General features: G+C 37.8%; 2 protein-coding genes across 4 annotated transcripts in view; one reads left to right on the top strand and one right to left on the bottom strand.

Moving 5' to 3' along the window:
* The window catches only part of GET1 (guided entry of tail-anchored proteins factor 1), a 655,129-nt gene that overhangs the window by 429,563 nt on the left and 203,867 nt on the right, over positions 1-21,699 (top strand). The gene's annotated exons all lie outside the window — the stretch shown is intronic.
* BRWD1 (bromodomain and WD repeat domain containing 1) overlaps positions 1-21,699 on the bottom strand; it is a 132,413-nt gene that overhangs the window by 14,839 nt on the left and 95,875 nt on the right. For both annotated transcript variants that reach the window (XM_050784544.1, XM_050784545.1), the window contains 11 exons: positions 20,429-20,584; positions 20,085-20,205; positions 17,278-17,403; positions 15,550-15,622; positions 14,687-14,728; positions 11,731-11,874; positions 10,941-11,093; positions 7,085-7,251; positions 3,547-3,767; positions 1,504-1,671; positions 58-957 (listed from right to left, as the gene is read on the bottom strand). In XM_050784544.1, the coding sequence (XP_050640501.1) occupies positions 58-957; positions 1,504-1,671; positions 3,547-3,767; positions 7,085-7,251; positions 10,941-11,093; positions 11,731-11,874; positions 14,687-14,728; positions 15,550-15,622; positions 17,278-17,403; positions 20,085-20,205; positions 20,429-20,584 (2,271 nt within the window). The remainder of the gene's footprint in view (positions 1-57; positions 958-1,503; positions 1,672-3,546; positions 3,768-7,084; positions 7,252-10,940; positions 11,094-11,730; positions 11,875-14,686; positions 14,729-15,549; positions 15,623-17,277; positions 17,404-20,084; positions 20,206-20,428; positions 20,585-21,699) is intronic.

The raw sequence follows: 21,699 nt of genomic DNA, 5'->3' as shown, positions 1-21,699 counted from the left end.
AAGAGTAAAAGGATGGTGAGAGTAAATCAGTGAACAAAGATACGTGTTTTGAATTACCTTTCATAAAACTGTTTGGTTTTTCTTTTTTGTCATCATCTGAATCTAAATCAGTTTCAGTTCCATGATCTGAGGAACGCTGGGACACAGCAATAGGATCACAGTTCAGATTTCCTGAAATTGGGTTCATTTCCATTTTATGACATTTCCCATCTTCTCTATCTTGCTCCTCAGATTCAGAATCTTCCGAATCACTCAAAATCTTTGCTTTTTTAAAGAAACTCGCAGTTTTGTGAAATGTATTGTATTTCCTACCACCAGATCTTCCTGGTTCAGAATCTGCTTCCTCTGAGATGCTCTCTGCCTTAAGTTTCTGCACAGACGTTGATGGGCCAGCAGTTCTGTTACATGCATGATCTGAATCATGACTTTTAGAGTCTTCCTCAGAAGACTCTATTTTAAGAAATTTCGTTTTTGAAGGTGCTGGAGTATGGGACTTGTAACCATTAGCATGCCAATTTTTCCGGGCTACCCGCAAATCACTTTCTGACTCTGAATCTCTGTTTTCAGATTCATCAACATTACTCTGGACAGTGTGAGAATTGAACACTGGTAATGGTTGATTTTCATCTTTTAGCTCCTCTTCTTCAATTTCAGACTTTAAGCTCTGTTCATCTTCAGAATTATGTAATAGCTTTTTTCTAGCTACAGCAGAAGCATTGCGGTGAGGCAGCTTCCGACCAGAACAGACACTTTCAGAGCTAGAATTCTCTTCTACATCACTCATTAGCTTTATCTTATTGGCAGCTACAGCAGCACACTTCCGTAAGACCTTTCGGTTATTTCCAGCTCTGGCTTTTAGAATTTCACCAGTCTCCAATGAATTGTTATCAGAATCACTTAAATAGACTCTCTTTCGAGTGGCTTTTCTGCCACATCCATTTTCTAATGAAACAGGACCTAGAAATAAGGTTAACAATAAGATTTAAAAGATTTTCCTTATTTCAACATTTTTAAATGACTATTATTTTAATGATTTCCTTCACTTTTGGGGGAGGCAGGGAGGAGACGAAGTTTCGCTCTTGTTGCCCAGGCTGGAGTGCAATGGTGTGATTTTGGCTCACTGCCTCCCGGGTGCAAATCCTGCCTCAGCCTCCCGAGTAGCTGGGATTACAGGCACCAGTCACCATGCCTGGCTAATTTTTTGTATTTTTACTAGAGACACGGTTTCACCATGGTGGCCAGGCTAGGCTGGTCTCAAACTCCTGACCTCAGGTGATCCGCCCACCTCGGCCTCCCAAAGTGCTGGGATTACAGGCGTTGAGCCACCACACCCAGCCTTTTCTTCACTTTTTAATGCCAAAATTCATTTCCTTCCTAAATCTAAAGAACATAAAGGACATTAACTTAATCTTATATAGATGCATTAAATCAAGAATCTATTCAATTTATAACTTTTGGATTCTTTTGATATACATCCCACAAAAGTATTACTGAGTCTCTTACCAGTTTTTCTTTGAGCAGCTCTAGTTCTGGTTACCCTGAGATTGCTGCTTCTAGATAGCCCACTACGTGAGGAGGATTCACGAGCTCTTGAACTCTCTTTGCTTTCCTCAGAACTACTGGAAGCTGACGATGACAAAGAGGTAGCTAAAGAATCTTCCATTTCACTTTCTAGGAAAAATAAAGTATAAATAGTTACATATATTCTGCTGTCTTTACACACATAAGCAAGCAGTTCATAACATTACTCTGAACATTACATAACATTACTACAAAAGCAGATTCCTAAAATGCTTAGAATGTATTTTTTTAAAAACCATTCCCAAAAAAAACCTGATGAAATTTGGAGTATTAAAAGGTACATAATCAGCATTCCAAATAAAGTTTTTGCTTCTATTTCTAAAAATAACAGATTAATCCTAGCATAGATTTACAAAACATAGTTTTATGTATTTTATAAACAGACTTCCAATTAAAAATTTAATTAGCTGCAGGCCAGGCACGGTGACTCACTCCAGTAATCCTAGCATTTTGGGAGGCCGAGGTGGGTGGATCACTTGAGGCCAGGAGTTCGAGACTAGCCTAGCCAAATAGTGAAACCCCATCTCTACTAAAAATACAAAATTAGCCAGGCATGGTGGCAGGAGCCTGAAATCCCAGCTACTTGGGAGGCTGAGGCAGAAGAATCACTTGAACCCGGGAGGCGAAGGTTGCAGTGAGCCAAGATCATGCCACCGCACTCCAGCCTGGGTGACAGAAAGCGACTCTGTCTCAAAAATAAATTAATTAAATTAATTGGCTCCGCATGTACTTCCTTCTGTGATATCAGACAGGCATTTCATACAAAAAAGACACCATCATTTCAAGTCCAGCATTTCAGAAGACATAGTTTGCGTGTCTCATCATCCTTTTACCCCTTCCTAATAGCATAGTAAGGTCATTTCCGTAAGCTACACGAGAGAGAGAGTGTGTGAGAGAGAAGAAAACTGGCTGTGATACAAAAATACCAGACACCAAACTGTGGTTCATCTTTTGAACTTGTTCTGCTGTTTGCCCACCTCAGCTACTCCTGTCAACTCTACCATCTATCACCTTGACTCCCTGTTTCCAGGCTCTTCCCCTCCCCCTGCATATCACTGCCAAACTTAATCTTCCTGAAACAATGTGACTCTCTCACTCAATAAGGAACCCATTCAGTAATCCAAACTCTTCTGCAAGGCTTGAAAGTCACTAAACTGTGACTGTACTCTACCTGTTTGATCCTATTGTTTGTAACATTCCCCAAAACGCAGTCTTTTCGTATGCACAAAATGCATCCTTCTTTCCTTCAGTGCGTTTTCTCATAGTTGCTACTAGGCTGTAATGTGTCCGCTTATCCCTAGTGCCATTTTCAATTACTCCAGCATACTCTGATTGGACATTCCATGCTATGAATGTATCCCTTCAAACAATGTACAGTTCTAATGTGACACACATGAACTTGCTTGTCTTTCTCCACATTTTATCACAGTCCACTTCCATTCCAAACTTTTATCTGTATATTTTTCAATGCTGTCATTACTATTTATTGAAATACTAGGTAATAGAAGACGTGCATAAATGATTCAATTATAATAGTAAATAGTATGCTATTGTCATAAGTCGGCAAAACCACTCAGAGCAATACAGAAGTAGATACACACCACAGCCTCATTTGTACAATGTTAACAAAGGGTTAGCATCAGCTACAGTTACACTACCGGATGGCAACAACATGAAGAGTTTAGAATTTACTAGGTCATCAGCTTTGAACTTACATGATTATCAGTACTTCTTAATTTTTAAATTAAGATACAAAAACTTCAAATGCTGCACACCAAGTGTGAAGAATCGATGTATCACATAATTGAAAATTCAGTACCATTTACAAAGCACTGGTACTTATGGAACATAATCGAATTGTTCCATGTTTATTATGTTTATCTCTTCCATTAAACTATAAGTTCTTTCAGTGTCAGGGCCACTTGGGTCCTCGCCAACGAAATAACAAAATATTCCACTTCTCACCAGATAACGTAGAAACATTTGTTATAGGTCTATTTCTTCTCCTCCTTTCTGATGATTCTGCTGAATCTGAAGAGTCACCAGAAGTAACAGCTGAAGAAATACCAGCACTTGTCTTGTGGGTTCCAAGATAAGCTGTCCTACTTGAGGTAGACTGGGTAGGAGAACCTACCAACTCAGGAATTATTTTTGTCTGAGATTTTAACCTCTTCTGCTTGAGGTTTCTGGTCAAACATATGAACAAAGGAAACAGTATTTAACAAAATACAGAGATAACTGGTTCACAGAGAATGACTAAATAGAAGTATATCATATTTCTTAAACTGAGTAATTTTATGATCAAAACATTAAAATATTCACTATTAACATTTTATTCTGGCACTGATTATTAGTAGTATTTCCTAACTCTAAATTTAACATACTGTTATTCAAATTTGGAGTAATGAACCAATGTTCCAAGTAAGAGTTACAGAAAATTATTTGAATACCTTACGTTCTTTGGATTAAATGCTAAGAGGAACCAACATTTATGTAATATAGGCATTCATTCATACTACCAATTTAAGCCTCGATAGAACCCAACTTTCTCCTCTCTTATTTATATGTCCCTAAAGACAGAATAAGGTTAAGAGGAGAAATCAACACAACCTAAACAGGAAAAGTTAAAAAAAGGAATCAGAACAAAATGATTTTTGTCCCAAGACCAGACTATTTACATCTAACTGCACCCATCCACCATGGTTGGCCCCTAGGCCAGGAATTACGGGAAAGGAGAGTGGAAGTTTAAGGCATGTGAGAAATCTGGATGAATGAATATTGAGATAATCCTATTTTCCTTTAAAACAATAAGAAATGGCTGAAAATGCCTGTAATCCCAGCACTTTAGGAGGCCAAGGCAGGTGGATCAATTGAAGCCAGAGTTCAAACACTAGCCTGGGCAACATAGCATGACCCCATGCCTACAAAAAATTTAAAAATTAGCTGGGCGTAGCTGTGTACACCTACAATCATAGCTACTCAGGAGACTTGTATTAGCCGCCCAGGAGCTTGACATTACGACGAACTATGATCACACCATGCACTCCAGCCTGGGCAACAGAGAAAGACCCTGCGTCTTAAAAGCAAAACAGCGTTTTAAGTGGTATCTAGACATTGAAGCTTAAAGGTAATCACAATTCTTTAAAGAAGTAATTGTCTGTATAATAAAACTCAAGCCTGTAATATCAAAAATTTTAAATGCCATTAATCATCAAGGGAGAGAACAAAAGTAAATATAAGGCCGGGCACAGTGGCTTACACATGTAATCTCAGCACTTTGGAAGCCTGAGGCGGGTGGGTCATCTGAGGTTAGGAGTTCGAGACAAGCCTGGCCAACATGGTGAAACCCTGTCTCTACTGAAAATACAAAAACTCAGCTGGGCGTGGTGACAGGTGCCTGTAATCCCAGCTACTCTGGAGGCTGAGGCAGGAGAATTGCTTGAACCCGGGAGGTGGAGGTTGCAGTGAACCAAGATTGCACCACTACACTCACTCCAGCCTGGGCAACAAGAGCAGAACTCCCTCTCAAAAGAAAAAAAGAAAAAAAAAAAAAGTGTGATCTGATACTACCACTACCTAGGAGGGAGATGGAAGTAAGCTATACTACAGCCAAGTTCCTATATGTATGTAATAGAAGTAGTATTAATATAAAATCGATTGTTTGCAATAGATTGAGATGCATAGTGTCGTCCCTAGAGCAACCACAAAGAAATCCCATCAAGGGGATATGCTGCACATTGAAAATATAAATGGAAACAAACTAAACATTGCACAACTCAATTTTTATACTGCAACAATGTAAAGTACCTGTAAATGTGATATTAACCTTAACTACATAGTCAAAGAATATAGAATGTAAATAAATATACAATTACTGAGAAAGTTAATAAATCCTTCATTTTATATTTCTTTACGAATAATCCTCAGTAATACTGAGGTACACTGTATCAAAGGTACATTTTCCCTTACACAATCAAATGCTCAAAAGACATACATAAAGATCACATTATTCTCTACATCAGCACTCCCCAACCTTTCTGGCATCAGGGACTGGTTTTGTGGAAGACAGTTTCTCCACAGACCGGGACTGGGGCCAGTGAGTGGGCAGAGTTCAAGATGAAACTGTTTCACCTCAGATCATCAAGCATTAGATCCTCATAAGGAGCACACAACCTGAATCCCTCACATGCACAGTTACAACACGGTTCCTGCTCCTGTGAAAATCTAATGCCCCTGCAGATCTGACAGCAGACAGAGCTCAGGTGGTAATGCTTGTCAGCCAATCACATCCTACTGTGTGGGCCAGTGTACACAGGGAGTGGGTGTTGGGGACCCTGGCTCTACATTAAAAAGCCAATTCTTATGCAAAATACAAGTGATACTTTAAATAAACCTTAATAAGATTTGAAAAAATCTATAATTTTACATATTTATAGAATTATAAACCAATACAACAGCTCTATATTCACAGAAATGCTTTCAAGTTTTAAAACCCATGACTAGTCTTTTCAGAATGCACAGTAAAGATTAAATACACAATCTTAAATTTTTTTAAAACTGCACACAGGCTGGGTGCAGTGGCTCACGCCTGTAATCCCAACACATTGGGAGGCTGAAGTGGAAGGATCTTGATCCCAAGAGTTCAAGACCAGCATGGGCACCATAGCGAGACCCCATCTCTACAAAAAATAATTTTCAAAAATTGGCCAGGTTTGGTGACACACCCCTGTGGTCCCAACTACTCAGGAGGCTGAAGTGAGAAGAACTGCTTGAGACCAGAAAGTTGCAGCTGCAGTGGTCATAATCCTATCACTAGACTCCAGCCTGGGCAACATAGTTAAAACCTATCTCAAAAAATAAATAGGGCCAAGCACGGTGGTTCATGCCTGCAATCCTAACACTTTGGGAGGCCGAGGCAGGCGGATTGCTTGAGCTCAGGAGTTCAAGACCAGCCTGGGCAACACGGTGAAACCCCATCTCTACTAAAATACAAAAAATTAGTCAGGCACGGCAGCGTGTGCCTGTAGTCCCAGCTACGCAGGAGGCTGAGGCAGGAGAACTGCTTGAACTCGGGAGGCGGAGGTTGCAGTGAGCCAAGATTGCACCACTGCACTCCAGCCTAGGCAACAGAGAGAGACTCTGTCTCCAAAAATAAATAAAAACTAAAAGAAATAAATAGGCCGGGTGTGGTGGCTCACATCTGTAATCCCAACACTTTGGGTGGCCAAGGTGGGTGGATCACCTGCAGTCAGGAGTTGGAGACCAGCCTGGCCAACATGGTGAAACCCCGTATCTTCTAAAAATAAAAAAAATTAGTCAGGTGTGGTGGTGCGTGCCTGTAGTCCCAGCTACTTGGGAGGCTAAGGCAGGAAAATCACTTGAACCTGGGAGGCAGAGGTTGTGGTAAGCCGAGATCATGCCACTGCACTCCAGCCTGGGTGACAGAGTGAGACTCTGTCTCCAAAATTAAATAAATAAAGCAAGCTTGCCATAACCAATTTACCTGATGCTTTTGTTAGGCTGACTGTCACCTTTACAATTTTGCCGTTGTTTGAACCTCTGGCTTCTTCGAAGTTTTTCATGGAATTTTTGACCAATTTTAAAATCTGAAGAGATTTTCTTCATTTTTTCTTCAAATAAGGCAGATAATCTCAAGGTCATACTATAAATCTGCAAGGATATAAAAACAAAGTAGAATTACAAAATAGCCTTAAAAGTATTTGAGAAATCATTGTAATCATTGAGATCACTTGCAATATATTATATCACTGCTTACAGGTAATGGCTGTCACCCATTTTTTTTTTCTATTTCCAACTCCCTTCCCTTAGTGACATCTAGAAATAACAAGAAGTATCAAATACATACCTCTCAGATGATAAGAAAGTAGTTTGAAGTCAAGCATCTACATTCAGGACTTGTGTCTATATGTCAGTGAATCTCAACTGTTTTTGCCTATTCTAACATCTGTATGTACAAACCCAAAAATATACCTTTCTCCCAAAGTTAGATGGGAAGTTGATTGGTTTTAGGGCTGCTATTTAGGCTACAGAAGCACTGTGTCTCTTTGGGGCAAGGGAACAAAAGCACTTTTATATGCCAGTCTCTATCTGCAATCTGTTTTTAATGCCACCTAACTCTAAAATGAAACAAAACTACCTTGCATCCAGTAGTAGAAAGTATAACACAGAACGTTAATGCATATGAAAGATTTAACAATGTTTATAATTAAACATCAAATCTTAAATACTTTTGGATACAGCTATGCATGTACAGAAGTACTCTATACTCCTCCACAACCTTTCCTGAAAATAATTGCAAAAGTCTGATGCTCAAAAGTTAAATATAAGTCTTGTGCATGGCAGTGGTGGCGAAGACACTCCAATGCTAGAAAACTTTTTTAAAAAGTATGTGAGATATACAAATTTCTTACATGCTTCTCATATACATATATATATACACTCACAAATGAATGTGAAATTTGTTATACTTAATCTGAAATAATCTTTGACAGTTATTTTCAATATTTCATATATATGAATTTTATTCTGCCAGGCACAGTGGCTCACACCTGTAATCCCAGTACTTTGGGAGGCCGAGGCAGGCAGATCACTTGAGGTCAAGAGTTCAAGACTAGTCTGGCCAACAACCGTGAAACCCCATCTCTGCTAAAAATACAATAATTAGCTGGGCATGGTGGTACACACCTGTAGTCCCAGCTACCTGGGAGGCTAAAGCAGGTGAATTGCTTGAAACCAGGAGGTGGCGGTTGCAGTGAGCCAAGATCTCGCCACTGCTCTCCAGCCTGGGCAACAGAGTGAGACGGTCTCAAAAAAAAAAAGAAAGAAAGAAAAAAACACACACACACAAAAACAAAACTTCAAAAGTAACAAGTGTTGGCAAGGATGTGAACAAACTGGCCTTTATACATTGCCAGTGGGAATATAAAATGGTGCAACCAACATGGAAAACAGTGTAGTGGTTCCTGGAAAAGGTAAACATGAATTATCCAATGACCCAGCAATTCTACTCTTAGGTCTATACCCAAGGGAATTGAGCAAGGTTTCTGACAGATACGTGTATTCCAGAATTTGCTGCAGCATTACTCGTAATGGTCAAGAAGTAGAAACAGCCCAGCTGGCCATCGATAGACGAATGAATAAGATATGGTATAACCACACACTTTAATACTATTCAGCCATAAAATGGAATAAAGTTCTGATACATGCTACAACATGCATAAGCCTTTAAGGCATTACACTAGTGAAATAAATAAGTTGTACACAAAAGGACAAATATGGGAAGATCTCAATTTTTATATGAACTTATCTAGGACAGGCAAATTCAGACACAGAAGTTAGAAGTTTCCAAGGACTGGGGGTAAGGGGAAATTATTGCTTGATGGTTACAGAGCTTCTGTCTGGAATGATGAAAAAGTTTTAGAAATATTATAAATATAAATGATGTCACTGAATTGTACTCATAAAAATGGCTAAAATGGCAAATGTTATATATAGTTAACCATAGTTTTGAACAACTGACAATGTACTATATCAAAAACCACTGAACTAAAAGCTTTCAGTGGTGAATCGTATGGTGTGCATCCTCAAACATGTATTTGAGGGGTGCAGGGAAGACTTGAATGAAATTTATTTTGTCTCTGAAAAAATACAGTCTTACAAATGGTGACTGACAAAAATCCAAGCTTGGAAAAATGTTAGCCTTGAATGTTAAACTGATCCAGCAAGCAGTATGAATCCTGAATCCAACAAAGAGTTCTCAAATTGAGACTAGAGGCAGTAATGCAGTAGGAGTCTAATATTAAGTAATGACAGGGAAATGCAGTTAAAGCAAAATAGTTAATGTCACTGATTGCAGACACCAAAAAATGTTGTAAGATCAAACAAGTGTTTTACTTTAAATATGACTTTTTACAATTACTCAACACACAAACTACATGGAGTCTTGCTCTGCTGCCCAGGCTAGAGTGCAGTGGCATGATCTCGGCTCACCACAACCTATGCCTCCCAGGTTCAAGCGGCTCTCATGCCTCAGTTCAAGCAGTTCTCATGCCCAATGCCTGTAGTTGGGATTACAGGCAAGTGCCAGCACACCCAGCTAATTTTTTTTATCTACAGTAGAGAAGAGGGCTCACCATGTTGACCAGGCTGGTCTCAAACTCCTGACCTCAAGTGATCTGCCTACCTTGGCCTCCCAAAGTCCTGGGATTATAGGCCTCATCAAGTTTTGAAAAGTTACCCAATGTGTAACATGTTAACAAAACTTTAGTAAAACATTCTACTGAAACTGTGTGCCCCAAAGAGTTAAAGAAACCAATAACTAACAAAAATTCTTAAGTTTACAAAATGACAAAAAAAAAAAAACCCAACCTACTAAAACACTGAAATTCCCTCTGCTTACGCGATAAGAAGAACTGGCTGAAACTGGTTAAAACCAGCATGGCCAAGTGGAGTCTGCACAGAATGAGCCTGCCTACATCAGAGGCTGAATTTCCAGCATGTTTCACACTAACTTCCCCCAAATTTGCACATGCAACCCATCAAATAACATAAAGAAATAACCACACATGCCCAAAGACTTTCCAGACCTCTCCTTTCCTTCCACTAATCACCTACTAATCTCAGAATCCATACCCTGAACCTTTTCTTTAAAAAAAAAAATACTGCTTTAAAGCCAGCACAGGAGTCAGATTTGAAATTCACTCCTGTCTCCTTGGGAGTCAACTTTCAATATAAAGCTTATTCTCAAAAACCCAGTGTCACCACTTCACTTGAGTAGGCTAGAAGAAAAAAAAGAAGAAAAAGAAAAACCCTGTGTCATAATATTAGCTTCTAATACATCAAGTAAAGAGCCTCCATTGGCTCTATAACATTATTTGTGGTCTTAATCAGAGAGCTCATGTGTTGTTTCTTCAAATCCAAATGTTCTTATGCTGTCAGTAGTCTCACGATCAGATTTTCCTTTTTACTTTTAATATTCTTACAGTCTTGATCTATGTTTCCAATCCACTTAAGATCCCTAAACATACAAAACACAGAGGCTCTTACTCTGTGTATCAAATTTGTTCACCTTCTATTGATACCTACTCCCATTAATCCCCACTTGCTTATAAAACTTAAGGAGATTATGATAAACATCAACTGATGAAAGGCAAAAACTAAAGATATTTGGGCAGTAGCAGAAGCTCTTTTCTTTATAATACTCTCACTTTATTCATTTATCTTTAATGTTCTAACCTCTACTACACAGTGAAAATTACAGTGGAAAAAATTACTATTACATTGGAAAATTATCTACACAGATCAGGCAGTTTTTTTCAATAAACCACTTAAAAAATTACCTTTGATCTTTTGTTTGGTGTATATGCTTTTGCATTGCTAAATATCAACCGGATGTCTTTGCAAAACTCCAAAGGGCTGTCATAATTTCCCGCATCCAGAGTTTCCCTTACTGTTCCAAAATCCATTGGGGTATCTATAATATCTCTGTAGTCCTAGGTTTTAAAAACAATGATTAATTCATAGATTCATTTTTTGCTTTTATAAATGTAAATGCCATCAGATCTCTAAAAAATTTGAAATGATGGAAGAGAGGAAAAGGTTAGAGGACTCTTAAAATTCATTACTAATGTTTAAAAAGAGGTATAAAAACAAAGACAAGATAGAAAGAAATATACCAAAATGTTAATGTCTATTTATTGTTATTGACACATGGGATGGTTTTATTTCCTGCTGTATATACTCCAAGCGTCCTACAGTCACTCTGTGCTGTTATAATCCAACTTGTTTTTATAAAGTCATTTTTCAATTTCCCTTTTTAAAGAGTGCAAACGACACTTTTATCCAATTCATAGTTTTCCTAGTGCTAGCCCTACTTAGAAATCTAAGTAGATCCATCCCATTGTTATGTAATACTGGTTTCCTAAGTCTAAATTCTTAAATGAGTTACAAGGGTGTCTATAAATTGAAGAAAACTATGTAAAACACTACTTCTACCACTAACTTAGTGATAAGAGCAAAAAAGTTAACATAAAGCCTAGGTATCTTTCTCTTTAAAGTTTAATAACTCTACCCCAGTTTCCTCACTGCAAAGCAAGAAAAGCCCCAAACATTTAAACAATGGAAACTTACTGGATATTCAACCAAATCAACAGGTTGTCTAAATGGTTCAGAATCTTCACACTGAAAAATTAAGTTCACTAGTTCCTTACACTGTTTCTTCCAGTTGCTTTCAACATAGTTGGTAGCTCTGATGCTTTTTTTCCCATCATGGACCTAAAAATACATTCACAGTCTTAAGAAAAATCACACTAGTGGTGTAAGACTGTGGCAAAAATGTAACTGATCTACTGTCTTCTATAAAAACACAATAATGTCATATATGTTGCTCTCAACACACTCTTCCAGAAATGAAAATTTTAAACTATGCATATAACACATTTTGATACAACTTAACCAATTTCAGAAATATTACAAAGTTAGCTATGAAAAGCATACTCTAACGAGAGTACATTATCTAGTGAAAGGCTATTCCATGACCTCTCACCGCCCAGGTTTATAATATTTGTTTTCCCAGAATATGAAGCATACCTGATAATGTGACAGGCAGAATAAATGGCCCCACCAAAGATGTTCACATCATAATCCTCAAAACCTATGACTATGTTACCTTACATGAGAAAAGGTATTTTGCATTAAGGGTATAGACCTTGAGATGAAAGATTATCTTGAATTGATTGCTTGGACCCAGTGTAGTCACAAAAGTTATTATAAGAGGGAGGCAGAAAGGTCAGAGTCAGAGACAGACTGAAAAATGCTATGTTGTGGGCTTGAAGATGGAAAAAGGGGACTTGAAGCCAAGGTGAGGACACCCACTAGAAGCTGGAAAACGCAAATAACTCTCCCCAAGAGCTTCTAGCCACACCAAGACCATGATTCTGACCTAGAGACCCATGAAAACTTCTAATGTACAGAACTATCAGGTAATACGTTTTTATTATTTAAGCAACTAAATTTGTCATTTGCTGCAGCAGACATAGCAAATAAATACAAAAACTAAACACTTGGGTGTTGCAGGAAGTCAGGGACCCCAAACGGAGGGACCGGCTGAAGCCATGGCAGAAGAACATAAATTGTGAAGATTTCACAGACATTTATTAGTTCCCCAAATTAATACTTGTATAATTTCTTATGCCTGTCTTCACTGCTATCTCTGAACGTAAATTGTGAAGATTTATCACTTCCCCAATCAATACCCTTGTGATTTCTTATGCCTGTCTTTAATCTCTTAATCCCATCATCTTCGTAAGCTGAGGAGGATGTATGTCGCCTCAGGACCCCATGATGATTGCGTTAACTGCACAAATTGTTTGTAGAGCATGTGTGCTTGAACAATATGAAATCTGGGCACCTTGAGAAAAGAACAGGATATCAGCAATGTTCAGAGAACAAGAGAGATAACCTTAAACTCTGACTGCCGGTGAGCCTGGCAGAACAGAGCCATATTTCTCTTCTTTCAAAAGCAAATAGGAGAAATATTGCTGAATTCTTTTTCTCAGCAAGGAACATCCCTGAGAAAGAGAATGGCCCCTGAGGGTAGGCCTCTGAAATGGCCACTTTAGGGATGGCTGTCTTTTACAGTCGAAACCAAAGGGATGAAATAAGCCCCGGTCTCCTGTAGTGCTCCCAGGCTTATTAGGACGAGGAAATTCCCGCCTAATAAATTTTGGTCAGACAGGTTGTCTGCTCTCAAACCCTGTATCCCGATAAGATGTCATCAATGACAATGCGTGCCCAAAACTTCATTAGCAATTTTAATTTCGCCCCATCCTGTGGTCCTGTGATCTCGCCCTGCCTCCATTTGCTTTGTGATATTTTATTACCCTGTGAAGCATATGATCTCTGTGATCCACACCCTATTCGTACACTCCCTCCCCTTTTGAAAATCGCTAATAAAAACTTGCTGGTTTTACGGCTCAGGGAGCATCACGGAACCTGCCAACATATGATGTCTCCCCCGGACACCCAGCTTTAAAATTTCTCTCTCTTGTACTCTTTTCCTTTATTTCTCAGACCAGTTGACACTTAGGGAAATAGGAAAGAACCCACATTGAATATCGGGGGTGGGGTTTCCCCCGATACTTGGGAGTCTAGAAATAAAAATTATATGAAAATAACTAATCATATTAGACTATTTCAGGTCTAACTTTTCAGTGTTCTGGAAGGCAAGCACATGGTATAAATTAATATTTCATAAAAAGCTTAAATTTAAGGAGCATTTGGAGGAAACTTAAAATGATCTTAAAATGTTAAGCATTTTCATATTAATAATCTTTCATTTTAATTACTCTATTATATTTGAACTTCAAAGCCTGCTGATGATACCACATTATGATTACCCAATTTTATAAACTTTGTTCCATAGACCCTTCTCCTTACCCCTCAACCTCATTGTCCCAACATATCTCCATTTTTAAAAAAGTTCAGTCACCAAATCCTAGTTAGTTTTCCCTAAAAAGGTCTCATAATTTTCCTTTCCTCTCCATTCCCATGCAAATATCCTTGACTAGCTACCCATCCTTCACCCTATATTCTTGCAATGAACTCCTAATTCATCTCCTTTAATACACATCTTCTTATCCTTCAAACTGTATTATCTATTTTGGCTGTTCAATTGATTCTCTACTTTAAATGAAATCCTTGGATTTCAATATCACCATAATCTACCCCAATCATAATAGCCAGACATAGCCACTTTGGTCACTTCAACATCCAACCTCTACACCAGTCGGGTGTAGTGCCCTTAACAGTCTAGGGACATGCCATGCCATATTTCTCTACTTTTTTTGTCTTTCCTGTGGTATCCTCTATTTTTTGAATGGCCTCTTCTTACTCCACCTCACTCTGATAATACAGTACAAATTCCAACTCTCCCACTAAACCTTTCCAGTAATTTCTCCCATTTTGCTAATAAAATATTCAGTGTCTACATTGATATAACTTTTCAAAGACAAAAACTAAAATCCTGAATTGATTTTAAAACAAAGAAAAAGCAAACTACAAAAGTCAGCCATACAGAGTAACTTACTCTCCTTCTTCCAGAAGATGTTTTAGGAAGATCACTATCATCCTAGGAATAAAATCAGAGCACCTTAAGTATTTAGAGTCTCATTAGAAAATAATAACCTTAATTATTAAGGTTAATTATTAAGATTAAGAAAATATAATCTTAATAAATAACATATCAAAGACATTTGGTATTACTAGAGTTAAAACATGTTATTAACAAAATCTCCAAAGAAAGACTACCAGATGATCTTTGTGGCACCCAGGCTTGGAAAAAAAAAAAAAAAAAAAAAAAGTCATTCCTAATAATCCTTTTTCATTCCCTAAGAACATGAACTAATTCTAAAATTCAATATTACAGTTATAAAAAGACGCTTCATGCATTTCCTAAACAGAAAACTTGTGTTTTACCTCTATCCACAAATCCCCAGAAACATACAGATTCCTATAGTTTCTGGATTTTGTGTTCTATAGTACAGGCATGCGCTACCCCAGCTAACTTTTTTATTTATTGTAGAGACACGGTCTCAAACTTCTGGCTCAAGAGATCTTCCCATCTCAGCCTGCTAAAGCACGGGAATTACAGGTGTGAGCCACTGTGCCCAGTCTCCAAGGTACTTTATATAATACACCTTTCACTAGCTAAAATATAGTAAGAGAATATATTCCATACCTAAAATTATTCACTTATATTTTGATATTAGCTAAAACAAATTACCTCATAAATCATCTAGAAAACTCAAAAATATATTTTTATCAAATGCCCTATTTATTCGTTGGACTACTGCAAGAGTTGATACTAGAAAGCCAACATTTTCTTCTTCACTTTTTAAAAATGCCATTTGAAATTAACAAAAACCATTATAAAATCAACAAACTTCATACCAAATCCTCAGCATTTTGCTCATCATTTTCAGATGTGTTAGAAAGTTCTGAGATATTTGTACAGTGTTGATTCCTAAAAAACAAATTTTCACTTTAATAGTATGCAGATGTAGTGACTTGTTGGCAAGGATTCAAACTATACATTATAAACAGTTCGCCAACCTATACATGCCTAATTTCAAACAGAGGAATATCAGGTTTTTCCCCAACCCTTTGTGAACATAACTAGTCATCTTAAATCCTAATTTAGAATCTTGAAGGTTTTTCTTGTTTTCCGTTAAGTATGTATCCAGATTAAGCAGGTAATCCAGAAATAATATATGTATGGCCTCAACTGGATGAATATATGGATGAGTTTTTCTAAGTATCATCACTAGCAGTATTCACACAATAAGTACCAGGAAAACAGTTGATTTAAGGTAAAAAATATATATATATACATATATACATATATATGAGAAAAAGGAATTGAAATTAAAGCAAATAGTTATCTTACTGTACACACAGGAGAAAAAGAATGCTAAAATACGGATATCTAAGCATAAAGGAAACAAATATGGGTATATAATTTTCCTGAAGAAAAAGATGATGATTCTAGGGAGGAGGTAACTTAAGTATGAGTCCCCCAAGACTTAGGACAGAATCAACCCAAGAAAGCTGACAGGAATCAGTTACTCCCCAGTTTTCAGCTAGATGCTGAAAACGATGGCACTGTTTCTAAATTAAGAATGCTCACTAGAATACAGCAGACTAGAACCTGGGTCTCAATTTCCAAGTCAGTTTATATTCTTTGATTCCTAATTGACTCCTGAATACAAGAAAATCTATAGAATATTCACACGTATACAAACATTTTCACAGGACATAATTTGAAACAGATTAAAATTCAACATAATCATGAGAAAATAACCAAACAAACTCCAATTAAGTATACTCTATGAAATAAGTAACATTTATAAAAATGATGAAGTGATAAAGACAGAGGAAAAAATTGAAGGAGACTAAGAAAACAAAACGCTACATTTGATGGGGATTCTGGATTAGATCTGAAACATGAAAGGGTGTAAAAACTAGTGAAATCCAAATAAATTCTACACTTTTTGTCAATAGCATGGTACCAAGTTTTTTTTTTTTTTTTTTAACATTTCATAAGTATACCGCAGTTATGTAAAATGTTAACCTAAGAGGAGACTAGATGAAAGGCAAATGGCAACTTTCTGGAGTATAAAATTATTTCAGAATTTTAAAAAGTTGAAAAACTGAATTATTCAGTTTCTGAGACTTTTACTGAAATTATGTATGTAAAGAAATGTCATCTAAACTAAAGCATTAAAAGAGTATAGTTCTGAGTAAAAAATACAACTAGATTTTTTTTTTTCTTTTTTCTTTTTTTTTTTTCCTCTGGAGACAGAGTTTCACTGGTCACTCACGCTGCAGTGCAATGGCACGATCTGGGCTCACTGTAACCACCACCTCCTGGATTCAAGCAATTCTGCCTCAGCCACCTGCCACCACGCCCGGCTAATTTTTGTATTTTCTTAGTAGAGACAGAGGTTTCACCATGTTGGCTAGACTAGTCTCAAACACCTGACCTCAAGTGATCTGACCACCTCGGCCTCCCAAAATGCTGGGATTAACAGGCATGAGCCACCACGCCCAGTAAAACTAGATGATTGTTAATACCACAATATGCAGTCACTTTTACACAATATCTATGAGATTACTTACTTGATAAATTTTAAAAGTTGGTCCGTTATCTTTTTAGCTGATCTTGCAATTACACTCTCAGGTTCGTTAAATGTTCTGGCATTATGTTCTATATATCTGACTTCCCAAACTAACGCAGACAGCCTCCTTCAAAATAAAGTAGACAATTTACGGCTTAATGAGAAGATAGAAACCAAGTGAAAAAATGCAGCATGTGAATTAAACAACTGTGAAATAATAATTAAACCATAAGTGCAAAGTTATAATGAATAACCCTCTATGCTCTCAACTTGATCATAGTCATAGGCAATTACACTGGACACCGAAGCAATTATGCTGAACTGAAGAGGACAAACATTTTAACAAATTACTTAATCACATACAGAAAACCAACAAAACTACATTCCCTTTTCACATTGCGTATAGGTACCTTTTAAAATTGTTGAATCTCAATAAAGAAAATACGTCAAATATCATCAACCCTAAAAGCTGGCCCAGCAAGGTGACTCACCAACACTTTGGGAGGCCAGGGCAGGAGGACAGCATGAGCCCAGGGGTTCAAGATCAGCCTGGACAACATGGCAAAACCCCATCTTTACCAAAAATAAAAATGAAAAAATCAGCCAGGTGTACCGGTGCGCACCTGTAGTCCCAGCTATTCAAGAGGCTGAGATGGGAGGATCACTTGAGTCTGGCAGTCGAGGCTACAGTGAGCTATCATCATGCCACTGCACTTCAGCCTGGGTGACAGAGCAAGACTCTATCTCAAAAACAAACAAAAAAACAAACAAACAAAAACTAAGAGCTTCAGTCTCACTGTAAACGATCCAGTGGTTTCTGAGTGGAATGCACATTCCAGTGTTAAATTACAGAGATAAATTACATCAATAATGCGGACTCAAGATGACTTTTTATAATTTGTTAAACTAGTTGAATTATAAGTTAAAATACAATCAACTGTTGTAAAAATCATTAAGAATAGGAAATTTTATACTTACCAGTGTTCTAGAAGCCAAAGATAAAAAGTCAGTGCCTCTGGGAAATTAATCTTCCAAAGGCCAAAGAGACCAAGTATTAACTATATAAATATTATTTTTAAATGTAGTTAAATAGAAATTTAAACATACAAAGAAAAAAAATACAGTATCTAACAACTTAACAAAATTTCTAAGAAAAACAGATTACTAAAGATTGAGGGTTGAGGCCCTGACTCAGACCTTCCCTTCTCTAGCCAGGCCTGACCAGCCCCACAACTCTCAGCCTCCTACTGATGTCGGATGTGAGAGCCTGTGCTTAAATAAGATATCAGGCCTTACTGGAGACACTCAAGGAAAGATTGAACAACTATTTTTCCAGAGTAGAAAGGAAACTCATGCACCAGAAAGGCTGGAAGTATATGGCTGTGTAAATAACAGAATCTACTCAGAACAGTTTAAGGAATTTCTTGGGACCTACAATAAACTTACAGAAACCTGCTTTTTGGACTGTGTTAAAGACCACAACAAAGGTAAAGTCTGAAGAGACCACCTGTTCAGAACACTGCTTACAGAAATATATTTAACTTTTAAGTTCAGGGGTACAAGTACAGGTTTGTTACACAGGGAAACTTGTGTCACAGGGGTTGGTTGTACAGATTATTTCATCACCCAAGTATTAAGCCTAGTACCCATGAGTTGTTTTTTTTGATCCTCTCCTTCCTCTCACCCTCCAAAAGGCCTTAGTGTGTTTTGTTCCCTTGTGTCCATGTGGTCTTATCATTTAGCTCCCACAAAAATATTTATTTTATTTATTTATTTTTTAATTGCTTAGACAGGGTCTCACTCCGCCACCCAGGCTGGAGTTCAGTGGCACGATCTCAGCTTACTGCAACCTCCACCTCCCGGGTTCAAGCGATTTTCCTGCCTCAGCCTCCCAAGTACCTGGGCTTACAGACACGTGCCACCATGCCTGGATAATTTTTGTATTTTCAGTAGAGACAGGGTTTTACCATGGTGGCCAGGCTGGTCTCAAACTCCTAGCCTCAGGTGATCCACCTGTCTGGGCCTCACGAAGTGCTGGGATTACAGGCATAAGCCAATGCACCTGGCCTCCTACAAAAATATTTTTAAATGACACAAAGATTATCCAAGAGATTTCAGGAATATCATATTCAACAGAATGAAGCCCTGGCAGCCAAAGCAAAACTACTTGGCCAATCACAATAGGTAACTCCTGATGGACGAACTTTTGATGAAAGACTGCCAACAGCTGCTGCACTGGAAATGAGGATTCAACTGACAGAATTTCCTGGGAGCAGTAGCCACCCTGTTAAACCATCTGTCATGAGTTTGGCAAATGAAAACCACTGGAGAAACAAAACCACTATTTACCAAGAATAATTAAAATAGAAGGTCTTATTGTTCAAATAATAAGACACAACATTTATTGAGGCCTTAAGATTCTGCAGCTCAGTTACGTGATTAGAAAAACAACTGTTTCGTCAATTGTGGCTGTTAATTTTAAAACAAATTATGTCTTCAATCATGTATGAGGATAGAAAAGTACCAGTGAAATGTTACTGAAATAAATGGAATAAAAGTAAAATTTCAGTGATATGGAAATAATCACTGAAAAAAAAAATCGAGGGTGAAATATGGTAGTCAATCTTCTGCCCGGCCCTACCCACACCTACCCATGGACATCTAACACCATCTGACAATGAAAGAGAATAATGAAACAAAAATGTTCATCAGCCCCCAATTCTACCACTATTCTCTTCCTTTGTTTACCCTAGTCAATAATGCCAAATATAGCTTTTTAAACTATTTTGAAAGCAGGTTTCTACTAACCTGTAAAATCGATTAACAAGTCTCATTCGAATTGTGTAAAGATCAGTTGGATAAGCTACTACAGTACAGTACTTCGGGTATGTACACAGATCAACAGGGCCTGCAAAAGCTGCTGCTATATCTGTTAGGGAAAACAGGAGAGTTTTTAATCAATAAATCCATTGCCTTTAGTGGCACTTCTCTAGAAATCATTCATAAGATATGGCTACATTTAACATTACAGACTAAAAGATAACCAATACAAAATGTAGAAAAGAACAGAAACCTCAATTATGCTAGTATTTTTAAATACCTTTATGAAAAAAATTGAAAAAAAATTTTCATCCTAAACAAAAAAAACTTACCAAGATTCAAAAGTTGATCTATACCACTGATAATTCTATCACATTCTTCATCTCTTGATTTCTGACCCCATTCACCAGCTTGTGGTTTATACAGCAATTTCTCTAGCTCATCTGATGTGACAGAAATACTAGCTCCTAATTCTTCAGGTGGATCAACTATATATACCATAAAAAACAAAGAGGGGAAGAAAAAAAACAAAAAATAAATATATACTGTATTAAAATTCAGTTTTCAAAGCTTATAAAACTAGGTTATCTCCACAGTCAAAAATAGAGTTCAAATGTGCAACTCTTTTAAAATTACTCACTGAGATCAACAGATTGCTTACATTCAGGTAAAAACACAATCTACCTACCCTAACAAATTAAAAATTAAAAATAAGAGTGCCAGTATTGCAGTTTTCAGTCTATTTCTTCAAGGAGGCAAACTTAACCCCAAGGCCTCTGAAAACACAAACTGAACCTGACAATATTCAAAATTTTAAGCTTACATACAGTTCCAAGCCGGGCGCGGTGGCTCAAGCCTGTAATCCCAGCACTTTGGGAGGCCGAGACGGGCGGGTCACGAGGTCAGGAGATCGAGACCATCCTGGCTAACCCGGTGAAACCCCGTCTCTACTAAAAAATACAAAAAATACTAGCCGGGCGAGGTGGCGGGCGCCTGTAGTCCCAGCTACTCGGGAGGCTGAGGCCGGAGAATGGCGTGGACCCGGGAGGCGGAGCTTGCAGTGAGCTGAGATCCAGCCACTGCACTCCAGCCTGGGCGACAGAGCGAGACTCCGTCTCAAAAAAAAAAAAAAAAAAAAAGTCAAGTCAAAATGGATAAAATAATCCCACATGACAAATGGCTAATTTTCTTAAATTTTAAAGCTCAAGTGAAACAGACTGGTATTTTTTGAAAAATAAGGAGAAGCGGGTGGGGTGAATGACGCCTGTATTCCCAGAACTTTGGGAGGCCAAGGTGGGTGGACTGCCCAAGGTCAGGAGTTCAAGACCAGACTGGCCAACATGGCAAAACCACGTCTCTACTAAAAATACAAAAATTAGCCAGCTGTGGTGGGGCCTGCCTGTAATCCCAGCTACTAGGGAGGCTGAGACAGGAGAATCACTTGAACCCGGAGGCAGAGGTTGCAGTGAGTCAAGATTGTGCCATTGCACTCCAGCATGGGCAATAGGGCGAGACTGTCTCCAAAAAAAAAAGAAAGAAAGAAAAAGAGAGAGAGAGAGAAAGAAAGAATCTGAGGAAGCTGAGAATATTTTAGCTTATTGAA

This window comes from Macaca thibetana, chromosome 3 (genome assembly GCF_024542745.1).
Source record: "Macaca thibetana thibetana isolate TM-01 chromosome 3, ASM2454274v1, whole genome shotgun sequence".
Taxonomy (NCBI): domain Eukaryota; kingdom Metazoa; phylum Chordata; class Mammalia; order Primates; family Cercopithecidae; genus Macaca; species Macaca thibetana.
The sequence above is the reverse complement of the archived record's forward strand: the minus strand, read 5'-3'. Positions and strand labels throughout refer to the sequence as shown.